Below are 15,535 nucleotides of genomic sequence, written 5' to 3'. Positions count from 1 at the left end.
AAGCCAAATGGTCTTTCTGTGCAGTCAGCTAGTGCACAATTGTGCACCCGAGGAAAATTAGAGACTGAACCAGGGAGTCTGTGGATGCATTTCCTCAGCATTCAGCCTTCCCATTGCCTGTGTTCTAGCATTACTTCTGTTCTGCAGCCTGGGATTTGTGAATGAAATAGATAGGTGCAAAAACTCCCTGCCTCTCTGTAATATCCATAGCCCCGTGCTCTACTTGTATTTGCATGTACAAACCATAATCTCTTGTAAAATACTCTGTGATATTTCTGAGTAATAATAAACTCTACATCTTACACAAAGGGAAAACCCCTTTATCTTTCATCTTTGAAACCATAGCAAAGGTATGAAATTACACCTGAGCATGCCTGGTCTCAAAGTCCCGGAACAGTTATGTCTTTGACCCCCACTTCAACTCGACTCCAGAAGAAGCAGGTCTTCCTTGTAATTGGATAGAAAACTCATTGCAGAGGAGAAAGACCTACAGGTCAAGAAACCCACAGGTTTGCTGTCATCCGAGGAAAGCACTGTAGCATTTATTTTCCATTTTCACTCTTCCTTATTTAGCTCTTTTTTTTTTTTTTTTTTTGAGATGGAGTTTCATTCTTGTCACCCAGGCTGGAGCAATGGTGCGATCTCGGCTCACTGCCACCTCTGCCTCCCAGGTTCAAGCGATTCTCCTGCCTCAGCCCCCTGAGTAGCTGGGGTTACAGGCTCCTGCCACCACACCCAGCCAAATTTTTGTATTTTTAGTAGAGACGGGGTTTCACCATGTTAGCCAGACTGGTCTCAAACTCCTGGCCTTAGGTGATCCACCCGCCTCAGCATCCCAAAGTGCTGGGATTACAGGCGCACTGGCCTTAGCTCTTTTATCCTTAATGAAATGCTCCTCATTCCCTGAGGTCTCACTTGAATTCTTGCCCACCTCTGGGCTGCCTTCCTCTTCTGTCTGTGCTTTGTAACACATGGTTCCTTGTGATGTCAATATTTATGCATATGTCTTCATTCCATTACTGGATTATAATCTTGAAGCAACAGATTTTTGTCTCTATATTCCAGAGCCTAGAATGGTTTCTTACACTGGGCAGTAAGTATTCAATAAATGTATCCCAAATCAAATAAATATATTTCTTCTTTTTCTTTTTCTTTTTTTTTTTTGAGACAGGGTCCCACTCTGTCACCCAGGCTGGAGTGTAATGACGTGATCTTGGCTCACTACAGCCTCAATCTCCTGGGCTTAAGCAATCCTCCCACCTCAGCCTCCCAAGTAGCTAGGACTACAGGCGCTCACCACAACACCTCATTTTTGTTTATTTTTTGTAGAGGTGGGGGGGATCTCACTACATTGCCCAGGCTGGTTTTGAACTCCTGGGCTCAGACAATCCACCCACCTTGGCCTTCCAAACTATTGAGATTACAGGAATGAGCCACCATTCCCTGGCCAAATACATTTCTAAAAGCCAGTTTCTGGAGTATACTATTGAGTAATAGATATATGTCCACATTTTTATATGGACTTATACTGTAAGAAAAAGTAAAAATAAGTGTGAAGTTATTACAATAATAGTAATTATTTTGCAGAAAAAGAACTGAGTTTAAACAGGCTTTTTAGAAAAACCCAACAGGAGATTCACAGTCTGGTTCTAATGTTTAGACATGGATCATCAGTAAATGTGTTCCAAAGAGTTACACAGATACCAGCTTTGTCTTGGGAATTCTTATCCCTGAAAATTGATTGAATATCACTGACTGTGTGACATGAGAAAGTTTTGTTGTTTGTTTTTTTTTGTATTTTTTTGAGACGTAGTCTTGCTCTGTCACCCAAGCTGGAGTCCACTGGTGGGATCTTGGCTCACTACAACCACTGCCACCTGGTTCAAGCGATTCTCCTGCCTCAGCCTCCGGAGTAGCTGCGATTACAGGCACCTGCCACCATGCCTGGCTAATTTTTGTATTTTTAGTAAAGACGGGGTTTCACCGTGTTTGCCAGGATGGTCTCGAACTCCTGACCTCAGGTGATCTGCCCACCTCAGCCTCCCAAACTGCTGGGATTACAGGCGTGAGCCACCGTGCCCAGCCTGAAAAAGTTTTGAACGGTCTAAATCTGTGTGCTGTGAATCCTGTTACCATCACACACCTAGGCATTTAAAATCATATTTTCAAGGCCAGGTACTGAAATATTTTCTGCAAGCAGAGAGATCAAACTTTAGCATTGTTATTCTTGTAGTAGTTTCACAGTTTGAGGTCTTAGATTTAAGTCTTCCATTGATTTTGATTTGATTTTTGTATATGGAGAGAGATAGGGTCTAGTTTCATTCTTTTGCATATGGATATCCAGTTTTCCCAGGACCATTTATTGAAGAGACTGTCTTTTTCCCCAGTGTATGCTCTTGGCACCTTTGTCAAAAATGAGTTCCCTGTAGGTGTGTGGGTTTGTTTCTGGGTTCTCTATTCGGTTCCATTGGTCTAAGTGTTTGTTTTTATGCCACTACCGTGCTGGTTACTATAGCTCTGCAGTATAACTTGAAATCAGGTAATGTGATTCCAAAGAAGCTAGTTAAGTAATTGAGCTGAACTGGTACCTCAGGTATAGAAGTCATAAGCGTGGGGAGCGTTTCTTTTCAGGTTCTCTGCCTATAATTTAGTTTGCCACACCAGATGAACAGTGACAACTTGGTCTTGGTGTTCATGGTGGTTTCCAACCAGACTTTGGTCATAACAGGTGAACCAGCCTGGGGCATGCTTTCCCATTCAGTTATCCTCCCCATAGTTTGCAAAGTAGCAAAGATGAACTCTTCATGAGTTGGCTAACCATAGACATTTCAAGACCAAACTAGATGTCCTGAAGAGCATGTTTCACAGAAAACTAGCCCCTAAGGGACCAGTGGGGGCTGTCAAAGAACAAGGTTTCAACATACTGAGTTTTAAAGATCTAACTGGCTTTTAATAATGATTCATGAACCAGGCACCATAGTCTACAAAATAGACAGGGGTTCTGCTGGGCACTGCAGGACAGTTGGTTTTTGGAAGGTGGCTTGAGCAGGAACAAGGAAACAGCACAGTGCCAAGAGTGGATTGGTTAACATCAGGGGACTTTGGGTGACTTTCCTTCTATGGGTTAAAGCAAAGGGGACTTCCCTAGCATGTCAGCTCAGGTTGACTGGGCCCCTTTGGATTGGTTGCTGTGAATCTCCTAGGATTTTTGTTTTGGTTTGGTTTGGGTCTTTTGGGGAAAACGGGCCAGTTTGGAGATTCAGCTATTATTTCTTTCTCCTGATATCAAAAGGTCAGATCTTATGAGTACACAGCTGAGGTTTTGGGTTGGTGATGTGGAACCCTGGTGTGAGTGACTCCATTTTGGATTGGTCTATTGGGGTCTCGGTGCAGGAGCTCAGTCCAAATCAATGGCCTCTCCTCATTTTTATTTGACTTCTCCATCAATCTATCAGTGTCTCCAGTCACATCAGTCCATTCCCACACGGGCTGCACATTCAGCTCGGAGCTGAGAGCTTTTCCCAGAGTGTGCCCTGGGGTTTCTGCTGCTTGGAGCCTGATATTAAATCTCAGGTGTAAATCTTTAGAGGCAACTGTTCCTTAGTACCCAGAGCTTTCAGCTCCCTGAGCAGAAATGGGACTTAACTGTCAGTTTATAAAATAACCAAGGTGTGAAATTCATGCAACTTAGCCAACTTTCTGTTCAAAGAATTCTTGGCAGCAGTTAATACATTTTGCCCAAATATAAGATAATTCCCTCGTACTCACAATGAGAAGGTTTTACAAAATGGGGGTTTTCTTTAGTTTACTTGAATATAAAACATAGGTGTTCGACTCTGCAGTACCTTAACATTTCTCAAGGAGTTGTTTGAAACAACCCATGTCCAGGCCTCACACCACACCAATTAAATAAATGAGAAGTTCTTCCCAGCCAGTGTTAAGAAAAATTAACATCAAATTTTAGGAAGGTAGACAGATTATGCAAATGCATACCTATATGATTTAAGTTATTACATTAATTTACACACACATATTTAAAATCATAGATTAATCTAATTTAGAGATGCTGCATTTTTTCCATCTCTCCTGTTTCATAAATGTTATTCACACGGCATTTCTCTGCTATCCTTGGAATAGTGTTTGTATCATGTCACTCTGGCACAGGGCTCTACAGAACATGTCGAGCATGTCGCCTTCCCTACTGCCCACATCGTTTGAGAGAATACATTTTAAACATTTTTTTATTGTGGTAAAATATACATAACATTAAAGTTACGATTTTTAACCTTTTTTAACTCTGTCATACAGGCTGGAGTGCAGTGGTGAGATCTCGGTTCACTGCAACCTCCGCCTTCCAGGTTCAAGTGATTCTCCTGCCTCAGCCTTCCGAGTAGCTGGGTTTACAGGTGCACACCACCACACCTGGCTAATTTTGAATTTTTAGTAGAGGCGGGGTTTCATCATGTTAGCCAGGCTGGTCTCGAACTCCCGACCTTAGGTGATCAGCTCCCCTCGCCTCCCAAGTGCTGGGATTATAGGCGTGAGCCACCGCGCCAGGCCCATTTTAACCACTTTTAAGTGCACAGCTCAGTGGCATTAAGTATATTCACGGTGTTGTGTAATCATCACCACCATCCACCTCCAGAACTTTTCTGTTTTCCCAAACTGAAATTCTGTACCCATTGAACGGTAACTCCCCATTCCTCATTTCTGCTTCCTATGCCCTGACACGGAGGCTGGGCCAACGGATATCTCACCTCCCTCCAGGCTTCTCCAGATTTGCCCCCGTTTTTCTCCCTCTTTGTCCCATCTCCAAAGAAATGGTGTCTTTTCATCGTCAAGGTCCATCCCTTGCCCCTTGAATACACTCCAGGCCCAGTGGAATAGGCATCCTGTGGGGTGCAGGGACAGGGTGCCTGGGGAACACCCAGGTCACAGAACCCAGACTGGGGGTTTGGAGAAGGTGTCCTAGCAGAAGTGATGTCTAAGCTGAGGCCCTACAGATAAGAGAAAGTAAGCAGATGAAAGGGCTGGGGAGGGTGGCGTTTGAGGCCTACACAACCACACACGTGTTCTTCAGCCATCTCCATGGCCTCACTGCCTGCATGGTATCAGCCGGCCACCACCCTGCTAGAATGGCTTTCAAAATTGCTGCTTGTCTCCTCCTCACCAAATCTTGTCTTCACTTGGTGCTCAGAGCCCATCACCTTTCTGCAAGTATTTTTTTTTTTTTTTTTTTTTTTTGGAGATGGAGTCTCGCTCTGTCACCCAGGCTGGAGTGCAGTGGTTCAATGATAGCTCACTGCAACTTGAACTCCTGGGCTCAAGATCCTCCTGCCATAGCCTCCCAAAGTGCTGAGATTACAGGCACAAGCCACCATGCCTGGTCCTTGCTGCAACTTTTTTTTTTTTTGAGACAGTCTCGCTCTGTTGCTCAGGCTGGAGTGCAGTGGCATGATCTCGGCTCAATGCAACCTCTGCCTCCCAGGTTCAGGTGATTCTCCTGCCTCACCCTCCTGAGTAGCTAGGAACACAGGCGCTAACCACCACATCCAGCTAATTTTTGTATTTTTAGTAGGGCCGGGGTTTCACCACGTTGGCCAGGCTTCTCTCAAACTCCTGACCTCGGGTGATTGGCCCGCCTCGGCCTCCCAAAATGCTGGAATTACAGGCATGAGCCACCGTGCCTGGCCATTTGCTGCAACATTTGACACTGCTCCCCCTGCTTTTCTTCCCCTCTCTGACCTCCTTTCTCTGCTGTCCTTTCGTTCCTTCCTCAGCCACTGAAGCGTCCTTCTCAGGTCCTTCTCGAGGTTGTGACCTTACAGCTGTCTCTTCACTTCCAGTCATTTCTTTCATAATCACTTTGACATCTTTATTTTCATCTCCTGCTCTGGCCTCTCCCAGGGACCAGGACCATGCGTTCAGCTCCTGGGGGCATCTCAAGCTTGTTGTGTGTGAGCCTGCCCTTGTTGTCTTCTCCATCACCTCTTCACAGCTTGCTCTGCATTTCACCTCCTTTCCTGTTTTCCCCAGTGATCGCATCTCTACAGCCGCTCTCGCTTCATCCCCTTCTCTCCTAGAGGAGAGATGCGGAGTTTCATTAATCCTTGCTCATGTCATTCTTCCTCCTTCTCTGTCTGTCGCCTCCACATGTCCTGTTCCCCCATGAGTCCTACACTGTAGCCAGGTGGGTGTTTCCTGTGCTGGTCTTAGACACCCCCTGAGGATAGCCTGCTTCAGGCGAGAGCCCCTCAGTGACTCCCTGTTGTCTGGAATGACGTCCAGGTCCTTGGACAGGCCCCAGTCTATTCACCTGTCTCATCTCCTTTTTGTTTTGTTTGTTTTTCTTAACTTCCAGCCCAATTTCTGAATCATCTCCCTCTTGCCCCTCCCATTGCCTTTGCTTAAGACTAAATGCTCCTTCTTCCCAAGTCCCCACTGCCCGGATTTCAGCAGGGTCCATCTCAAACATGTTTGTCTCCAAGAAACTGCCTCTGATTTTTTTCATCAGAAGACACCTCTCCTCTCTGACTTCATCTGTACCCCTCTCTTGGAAGTCACTATCTTGTGCCTTGCATTTTCGTTGTTTAAGTGGTCTCCATTTCCCAGCATATCTTGAGGTCAAGGGTTCAGGTCCTTTTATCTTTGTCTATGCATTGCAATATGGGAGTTTTTACCTATTAGCTGCTCAATAAATAGGTGTTGAATAAAAGCATGTGTATGCTTTCATTAAGACTACAAAACCCACAAAAATCAGTGGTTTTGCTATTTCACTCTTAGAAAACAAACCCACAACATAGCACAACCTGATAATCAGAGCTAAGAACAAAGATCATGCATATTAATCTAAATTCTATCTTTATCACTTTCACAAGTAATTTGTATTTCCCTGTCTGCATCACGGGGATGATTCTGGCCAGACATTGACCTTGGTAAAATTGTCTCCAGATTATGAGAAATCAAGTCAAATATGCCAAGTAACATAGTTTCTACTTAGAGTCAGGTTCATGTTTTAGCAGGAACCTCAAATACCACAAAATCTGTCAAGTTCTAACATTTGTATCTCTCGACAGTACCTGAAGTTCCTGTTTCTGTTTCCTCAGCCCAGCTTTCCAATTCAGTGAGCAGAACGGTGACTGTGTTGGTAAAAGAGCCCACATACCTGCCCGATCCTGCAGGAGTGTTGCAGATGCGAACAGGCAGGTCTTCACATGACCTGCGGAGTAATGACTAGTGTCCCTAAAGTCGTGGGGCTTCTGGGGTTAGCCTTGAAAAAAACAAAAGGTTGCATAGAGAGAGATTTCTATCCATTCAGAGACTCACTATAATTCTCTCTTTCTGTATCTGTCCTTCATCTGTTTCTCTCTTTCTCTCTCACTCTCTCTCTCTCTCTGATACACACACACACACACACACACACACACACACTCACACACTCCTGAGTAAGGGAAATGTGAGAAGAAGGTAAAACTTCAACTAAATGAAAAGAAATTGTATGAATTATTGTAAGCAGGTTAGTTTTTAGTTCCAGTAAAGATAGAAATATTTAGATTACTTAGGAGAAAAGTCTAGCTGGTAACACATGGGAATGTGCCTGTATGAAAATAAAACAAAACAAAAAATCTAGGCTTGTGGTTAGGTGAAGGTATGTACACTTCTGAGACATGGAGATGGATGAGCTTGGGATGAGGAGAAAGGCTTCTCTGAGAAGATTAAGAGAGAAAGATTGTTTAAAAATGTTTAAAACACGCTGGGCACTGTGGCTCACATCTGTAATCTCAACACTTTGGGAGGCCAAGGTGGGCGGATCACGAGGTCAGGAGTTGGAGACCATCCTGGCCAACATGGTGAAACCCTGTCTCTGCTAAAAATACAAAAATTAGCCAGGCATGGTGGCGGGCGTCTGTAGTCCCAGCTACTTGGGAGGCTGAGGCAGGGGAATGGCGTGAACCTGGGAGGCGGAGCTTGCATTGAGCTGAGATCATGACACTGCACTCCAGCCTAGGTGACAGAGCAAGACTCTATCTCAAAAAAAAAAAAAGCTTAAAACACATTGACACCACGACGGAGTTAGCACATCTTTACAGGTGAGACTCTCAGACCCGAGAAAATAGAGACACTTTAGAGCTGAGCTAATCCCACAGCCACCTCAATACACAAACGGGGAATCTGAGACCCGCATTGGCACCGTGCCTGAGGTTCTAAAGCCCAGGGCTTCTGACTCGCCTCTTGTGCTTCTTCAGTACTGTGGGTGGGGGTGGGGTGGGGGGGTGACATTAGCTGATGAGAAAGATTTTGGTTTTAGAAAGACGGAATTAACGTAAACAAAGGTATACTGGGACTGGTCTCCTCTGCTGACTTCATGGGAAGCACACACACACACACACACACACACACACACACACACACACACACATACACCTGTCCAAGATCAGAAAAAATCCCTCACATCCTGTAGCATGGTCCTGATTGTAAAAATGGAGCCCTAGTCAGAAGGGCAGAAACATGATTGCCTCTCAAGAGATTTGGACACCACTTTTTCATAGTTGGTTTTAGCTGCTTTGCGATATAAACTGAAATAAATAGAAAAGGGAAAGAATTGTAACCTGGATTGACAGACAACAAGCCCTGACAGACAAAAAGCAGATAAGAAATAAAATAAGGAAGATAACCCATAATGTAAAATGGAAATACCACATTGTTGCATGCATTGATACCCTTTTTTTTTTTCTTTGAGATCTTGCTCTGTCTTTCAGGCTGAAGTACAGTGGCTCAATCATAGCTCACTGCAGCCTCCAACTTCTGGGTTCAAGCGATCCTCCCATCTCAGCCACCCAAGTAGCTGGGGCTGCAGGCATGAACTATGGTGCCCAGCTGATAATTTTTAAAAATAGGGACACTAGTGCATTTAGCAAATTTGAGTGTCTGCTGTGTATCAAGCACTGTTCTGGGCACTGGGACAGCACAGGGAGCAAATAAACAAAAGCCCCTGAGGGCAAGGTGCTCATATTCTAGAGGGAGATGCACCTCCCATTAAAATGCCATTCTCAAGATCCAGTCCCTCCACCCACCCCAGCCCCCAGGGTTTTGGTGGAAATTTAAATAAGTTGGAAGATTGATAATATCTCCATTCACATTTGGATATGATTTTAATGAAGGTTCCTTTTTGGTTTTTAGGGAGAAGAAAATGGCTTTCCAGATAGCACTGGAGATCCCCTTCCAGGTAAATGATTGATTCTAAAGCTATCTGGGCTAATAGCTAGTGTGGCTGAATTAAAGATAATTTGAGGCTGGGGTCGGTGACTCATGCCTGTAATTCCAGCACTTTGGGAGGCCGAGAAGGGCAGATCCTGAGGTCAGGAGTTCAAGACCAGCCTGGCCAACATGGTAAAACCCCATCTCTACCAAAAATACAAAAATTAGCTGGTTGTGGTGGGCGCCTGTAATCCCAGCTACTCGGAGGCTGAGGCAGGAGAATCGCTTGAACCCGGGAGGCGGAGGTTGCAGTGAGCCAAGATCACACCACTGCACTCCAGCCTGGGCAACAGAGCGAAACTCCATCTCAAAAAATTAAATTAAATTAAATAAATAATTTGAGACTATGTTTATCATCAACTTTAAAATCTGTGCTGCAGAATAGAGCAACTTTCTACCTGCGGCGAACTGCAGGGAAAGCCGTATCTTACAAGACTTCACAAAAGCCTTCAAAGAGTATTTTCTCTGCACTAACCTTCCTTTGCGTGTGAGGGGCACGGCAGGGTTCTGAATGGGGCAGGTTTAGGATCAGGCCAGTCGGGACTGAGCGGATTCTCCTTCCCTCTGAGTTCTAAGAGCCATAGCACTGGCGGAGAACATGCTGTTTGTTGCTTGGTGGAAGGGACCAGAAGCCAGCTGGGTCATCTCTCTCTGTGTGTCTTGGCCACTTAGGTAGCCAAAGGAGCCCTCGTGACATTAGGTCAGGCGTTAGTCCCGCTCCTTTTCTGCTTTTAGTGTGTTTAAGCAAAGAAACATTAAAGTTGATTTCTCCCCCCTCCCCTTTTTTAATCATAAGACAGACATGTTTGCAATGTTTAAATTTCTCATTAATTAATCAGAAGGGATAGGGAGTGAGGGAGTAAGCATTAAAATAAGCTAGCAAATGGCCAGGTGTGGTGGCTCACACCTGTAATCCCAGGACTTTGGGAGGCCAAGGTGGGCAGATCACTTGAGGCCAGGAGTTCAAGACCAGCATGGCCAACATGGCAAAACTCCATCTCTACTAAAAATATAAAAATTAGCCAGGAGTGGTGATGGGCACCTATAATCCAAGCTACTCGGGAGGCTGAGGCAGAGAATTGCTTGAACCCGGGAGGCAAAGATTGCAATGAGCTGAGATTGTACCACTGCATTCCAGCCTAGGTGACAGAGCAAAACTCTGTCTCAAAAAAATGCTAGCAAAATAAGAATAATAATAGAACATACCTCACCAACATTTTCTACATCTTGTAAAGCATACATTGACTGACTGAAGTCACCAGAGTTTTGTTTCTTTCTTTCTTAAGCAGGGTGGGGAACCCGTAGAGCCCTCAGGGGCAGCTATCATCAGCCCAGGTAACCAAGCTGAAAAACCAGAACATGCAGTGCGTACTCAACTTTTTCCCCTTAGAAACACGATATTAGAAAATACACCAATACCAACATGTGAGCAGCAGTTCTCTCTGGAAGCTGCAGTTCTGGGTGATTTTTTTTCATTCCATAGATTTTTTTTTTTTTTGAGACGGAGTTTCACACTCTTGTCGCCTAGGCTGGAGTGCAATGGTGCGCCACCACACCCGGCTAATTTTTGTATTTTTAGTAAAGACGGGGTTTCACCATGTCGGCCAGGCTGGTCTCAAACTCCTGACCTCAGGTGATCCAACTGCCTTGGCCTCCTAAAGTGCTGGAATTACAGGTGTCTCACTATGTTGCCCAAGCTTTTCTCGAACCCCTGAGCTCAAGCCTCCTCCCGCCTCAGCCACCCAAAGTGCTGGGATTACAGGCATGAGCCACCACGCCTGGTGAGTTTTTATTTTCTTTCCACTATCCTATATTTCTAAAATTTCTAACATGAGCTGGTATCAGAACTGCCCTCCGCATTTAACCTGTGTATACAAATGTATATATAACAAATGATCACATGCTGGTAAGTATACCTTGCTGAATGGTGAAATAACCAAGGAAACTTCTAAAAGGTTAACTGTGGTTAGCCTGGTAATGGGAATATTAATTTTTTCCATATGCTCATCTGAATTTTCAGATTTGGTATGACAAGCACATATTTATTTTCTAATTTTAAAAATCTGTGTTTAAACTCTTTAAAGACTAACACCCCACACACTAATGTGGCACGTTAGCTAAAATAAAAATGAATACAGAAATTTGTTTAGAAATATTTATAAACCCTTCAAGGACTCTTCTGAATGATAGTCATTATTAATTAGTAGGTTAATTTTAATCAGGCTTCTGGTCATCTTCAAACATTTTTTACTTGTGTCAGAATGAACCACCAGAGTGTGTTTTTTTTTTGTTTGTTTGTTTTTTTGAGACAGAGTTTCACTCTTGTTGCCCAGGCTGGAGTACAATGGCATGATCTCAGCCCACTGCAACCTCCACTTCCTGGGTTCAAGCAATTCTCCAGCCTCAGCCTCCGAAGTAGCTGGGATTACAGGCATGCGCCGCCATGCCCGGGTAATTTTATATTTTTAGTAGACGGGGTTTCACCATGGTTGGTCAAGCTGGTCTCAAACCCCTGACCTCAGGTGATCCACCCACCTCAGCCTCCTAAAGTGCTGGGATTACAGGCATGAGCCACCGCGTCCAGCCAGAGTTTTAAAGAGAATAAACTTTCTCACCAAAGCAGGTAATGTGATGGCGTATTGGGACCCCACCCCTGAGCCCGCCCCTGAGATCTGTCCGAGTCGATATCTTTAGCACATCACATGGTACTTGGCACACAGGAACACCCAGGTGTTTTGTTTTGTTTCGTTTTCCATAAACAAATAGATGAGAGGCATGACTTAATGCCATTGCTCTTGAATGCACAACTGGCGAAAGCAGAGCCACATAGTCCGTCTTCGAATGAGTGCAGCCACTTAAGGAAAATTTGTTTTATTCACAAACACTAATTTGGCACAGAGTGAGTACCAGGCACTCTTCTAAACACTTTACTCGTGAGATGCTCATGACAGCCCTGTGCATAGGTCCTGTTATTTTCTTCGCCTTATAGATGGAGTGACTGAGGTATCACTCAATCACACAGGAGCACGAGGGAATTCAAACCTGGGCCTGGCTCCAGCCAGCTCCCAGCAACCACGCCAGGCTGCCTCTGGTGCTCACTGAATCCATCCCTGTGTAGCATGGACTTTGAATGCTGGGTGTCCTACCGGAGGGTGTAGTCCAACAGAGCAAAGTCCACACTCATATCCGCAAAAGCCCATCTCTGGGCTGCTGAAATACCTTTCACGAAAGCCTGCCACTTTCCATGGATGAAGCCCTCGGGCCTTAACTCAGAGCCTACTTTGTATTTAATGCTCCTCATTTGAAAGCCCTAGCTGTCTGCGATCCAGTTTACAGCAGGTGAAAATAAGCCGGCACCGGGGGTCTGCACAGGAGTGAGGGATGACAGCTGACAGTTTGGAATCAAGGAAAGAGAAAGAATGCAATTTGCACTCTACTCTCACCAGAAAAGCAAAGCCCCCTTGGCGGAACCGCTCAGTACAGATGCGAGCAACCCTTGGGGAAGAGCGCAGGGAAAGAAAAGACATTCCTACTCTTGCCCTGGGTTAAAACAACAACAACAACAACAACAGCAACAACCAATTATGTGTGGCTTATCCTGTTAAAGGAGACATTAAAACACATTTTCAAAAGGAAAACATGTTGGGTATTTAAGGAATAAGACTCATATATGTGTGTGTGTGTGTATATATATATGTATATGTATACATATATATTTTTAGTTACCCAAATTAGAGGATCTCATTTCTCCATTGTACCCAATAAACTGAAGCATCGCTTTTCTTTTTTTTTCTTTTTTTGAGACGGAATATCACTCTGTTGCCCAGGCTGGATTGCAGTGGCACAATCTCGGCTCACTGCAACCTCCACCTCCTGGGTTCAAGCGATTCTCCTGCCTCAGCCTCCTGAGTAGCTGGGATTACAGGCGCCTGCCAACATGCCCGGCTAAGCATAACTATTTTAAATTTTTTTTTTTTGGAGACAGGGTTTCCTCTGTCACCAGGCTGGACTGTAGTGGTGCAATCATAGTTGAATGCAACCTTGAACTCCTGGCTTAAGTGCTCATCTTGCCTCAGCCTCCCGAGTAGCTGGGACTACAGGCATGTGCCAGCACACCTGGCTAATTTTTAAAATGTTTCGTAGAGACAGGTCTCACTGGAAGCATCACTCTATGTTTATAAACTGAAGAAAAAATGGAAGAAAAACCCTGGTTCTGGTACTCCCTTCTAGTGGCAGTGATACAACACTTTTGCACCTGATGCCAGCTTTTCAAGGATGACTTTCTGGTGACCTAGCATGATTCAGCACTTGCCTAATCTACCCCATAGAAATGAATGTAAAATAGGATTTCATAGTTTTTCAAATTAGGTCCATGAAGTGACATGGTTAATATGTCTGTGTCACATCATTTCAAAACTACATGATTCAAATTCACATAAAATTCTATGCTGAATTTTAACCTGAGTCTTTTTTTTTTTTTTTTTTTTTTTTTTTGAGACGGAGTTTCACTCTTGTTGCCCAGGCTGGAGTGCAATGGCAAGATCTCAGCTCACTGCAATCTCTGCCTCCTGGGTTCAAGCAGTTCTCCTGCCTCAGCCTCCTGAGTAGCTGGGATTACAGGTGCCCACCACCACACCCAGCTAATTTTTGTATTTTTAGTAGAGATGGGTTTCTCCATGTTGGCCAGGTTGGTCTTGAACTCCTCACCTCAGACGATCCACCCACCTCAGCCTCCCAAAGTGCTGGGACTACAGATGCACACCACCACACCCGGTTAATTTTTGTGTTTTTAGTAAAGACGGGGTTTCCCCATGTTGGCCAGGCTGGTCTCAAACTCCTGAACTCAAGTGATTCACCTGCCTTGGCCTCCCAAAGCACTGGCATTACAGGTCTCAGCCACCGCACCCAGCCCAACCTGGGTCCTTTTGTATGTGAGAGTTTGCTTGTTTTTTTCACGTGCTTTCTCTACTCCAGTTTTATTCTATGACAAAATTTAGGCCCAACACGATTTACTTGCCTGGATCCACCCAACCTGTCAGTTAGACTTCCCAGTGCTGCTGCCAACTTGATGTCTCCTTAAAAGGATGCTTTAGAGAAAACGAAATCATGTTGTTTTTCCCCTTTGGTTAAGAGATCAAACACCCACCAAAAGCCCTTGGGTCAGTTTCTTAGTAGATGAAAATAATTCTTCGTCACTTTCCGAAAGCGGCTAACATATAACTCTTATGATGAATAATGTGGTGTGTGTGTGAGTGTGTGTGTGTGTGTGTGTGTCCCAAATGCCAATGAGTTATCAAAGCCAGAAACTGGTATTTTAAATATGTTTATTTCCCAACCACATTGGAAACTACATACAGACAAAAAAAAAAGCATGATTATACCCCCTTAATAACCGTTACTGCAGAAGGATGTGACTCTACTTCAACACTTGTTGGTATTTTACAGCCTCCAAATCTGATCATGTATAACCACCTGGGATAGAATTATTTTATTTCAGAACCATAATACTTAGCTATCTCTGAAGCTCACAATATAAAATGTTTACTCTCTAATGGTTTTGAACTAACTCAAGACCTGGTTATCCCGGGGAGCATCCTTACAAATGATCTGAGAGCTAACAGTCCTCTTGCAGCAGTGGAGGGAAACACTCCCGTGGCAATCACTCTCCAAAAGCCAGAGCGTGCTAGATAAAAGGGCATCTTCCCTGCAGGGAGGTGCATTAAGTCAGTCTGTGATCCGCTGCCAACATCCTGACTGGAGCCGTTTCTACGCCTAACTAATCATGACGTTTGTGAATTGTGAAGCTTGTTGCAATTCACAATTAAATGTTAATTGACCCATATTTTATAACCCGCCAGCCATGAACTTACAAGTTAGGTACAGAGACTACCAGACATTCACTATTTTTTTTTACAATTGTTTTAAATGACATTAATGAGCGTGCTTGATTCCTGAACTCTTCTTTACAGTATAATTTTAAAATATTTGAGTGAGAAACGATGGAGAGGAGGGAGGTGGGGGAAGAAATGCCCCATGGAAAACCCACTCATCAGGCTGTGAGCGTGGAGAAGCCCTGTGTATCTGAGAACTCTTAATCATCAACAGACATGGCATCTCTCAAAGAGAAGTGGGTGTAATTCCAAAATCTAATTTTGGCAGGCGCTCCCGACTAAATACTTAATCTGGAGATGTCTTCAAGGCAGGCGGAGGTTTTCAGTCCTGGCTGCACATTAGAAGTCCCAGGGGAGCTTTTAAAAATTCCCACGTCCTCCCCGCG

At 44.4% G+C, this 15,535-nt stretch overlaps 1 protein-coding gene across 4 annotated transcripts in view; it reads left to right on the top strand.

Moving 5' to 3' along the window:
• EDARADD (EDAR associated via death domain) overlaps window positions 1-15,535 on the top strand; it is a 134,282-nt gene that overhangs the window by 107,894 nt on the left and 10,853 nt on the right. For all 4 annotated transcript variants that reach the window (XM_054561112.1, XM_054561109.2, XM_003775402.5 and 1 more), the window contains one exon: window positions 9,181-9,226. In XM_054561112.1, coding sequence (XP_054417087.1) covers window positions 9,181-9,226 — 46 coding nt within the window. The remainder of the gene's footprint in view (window positions 1-9,180; window positions 9,227-15,535) is intronic.

Source organism: Pongo abelii, chromosome 1 (assembly GCF_028885655.2).
Source record: "Pongo abelii isolate AG06213 chromosome 1, NHGRI_mPonAbe1-v2.0_pri, whole genome shotgun sequence".
Taxonomy (NCBI): domain Eukaryota; kingdom Metazoa; phylum Chordata; class Mammalia; order Primates; family Hominidae; genus Pongo; species Pongo abelii.
The sequence above is the reverse complement of the archived record's forward strand: the minus strand, read 5'-3'. Positions and strand labels throughout refer to the sequence as shown.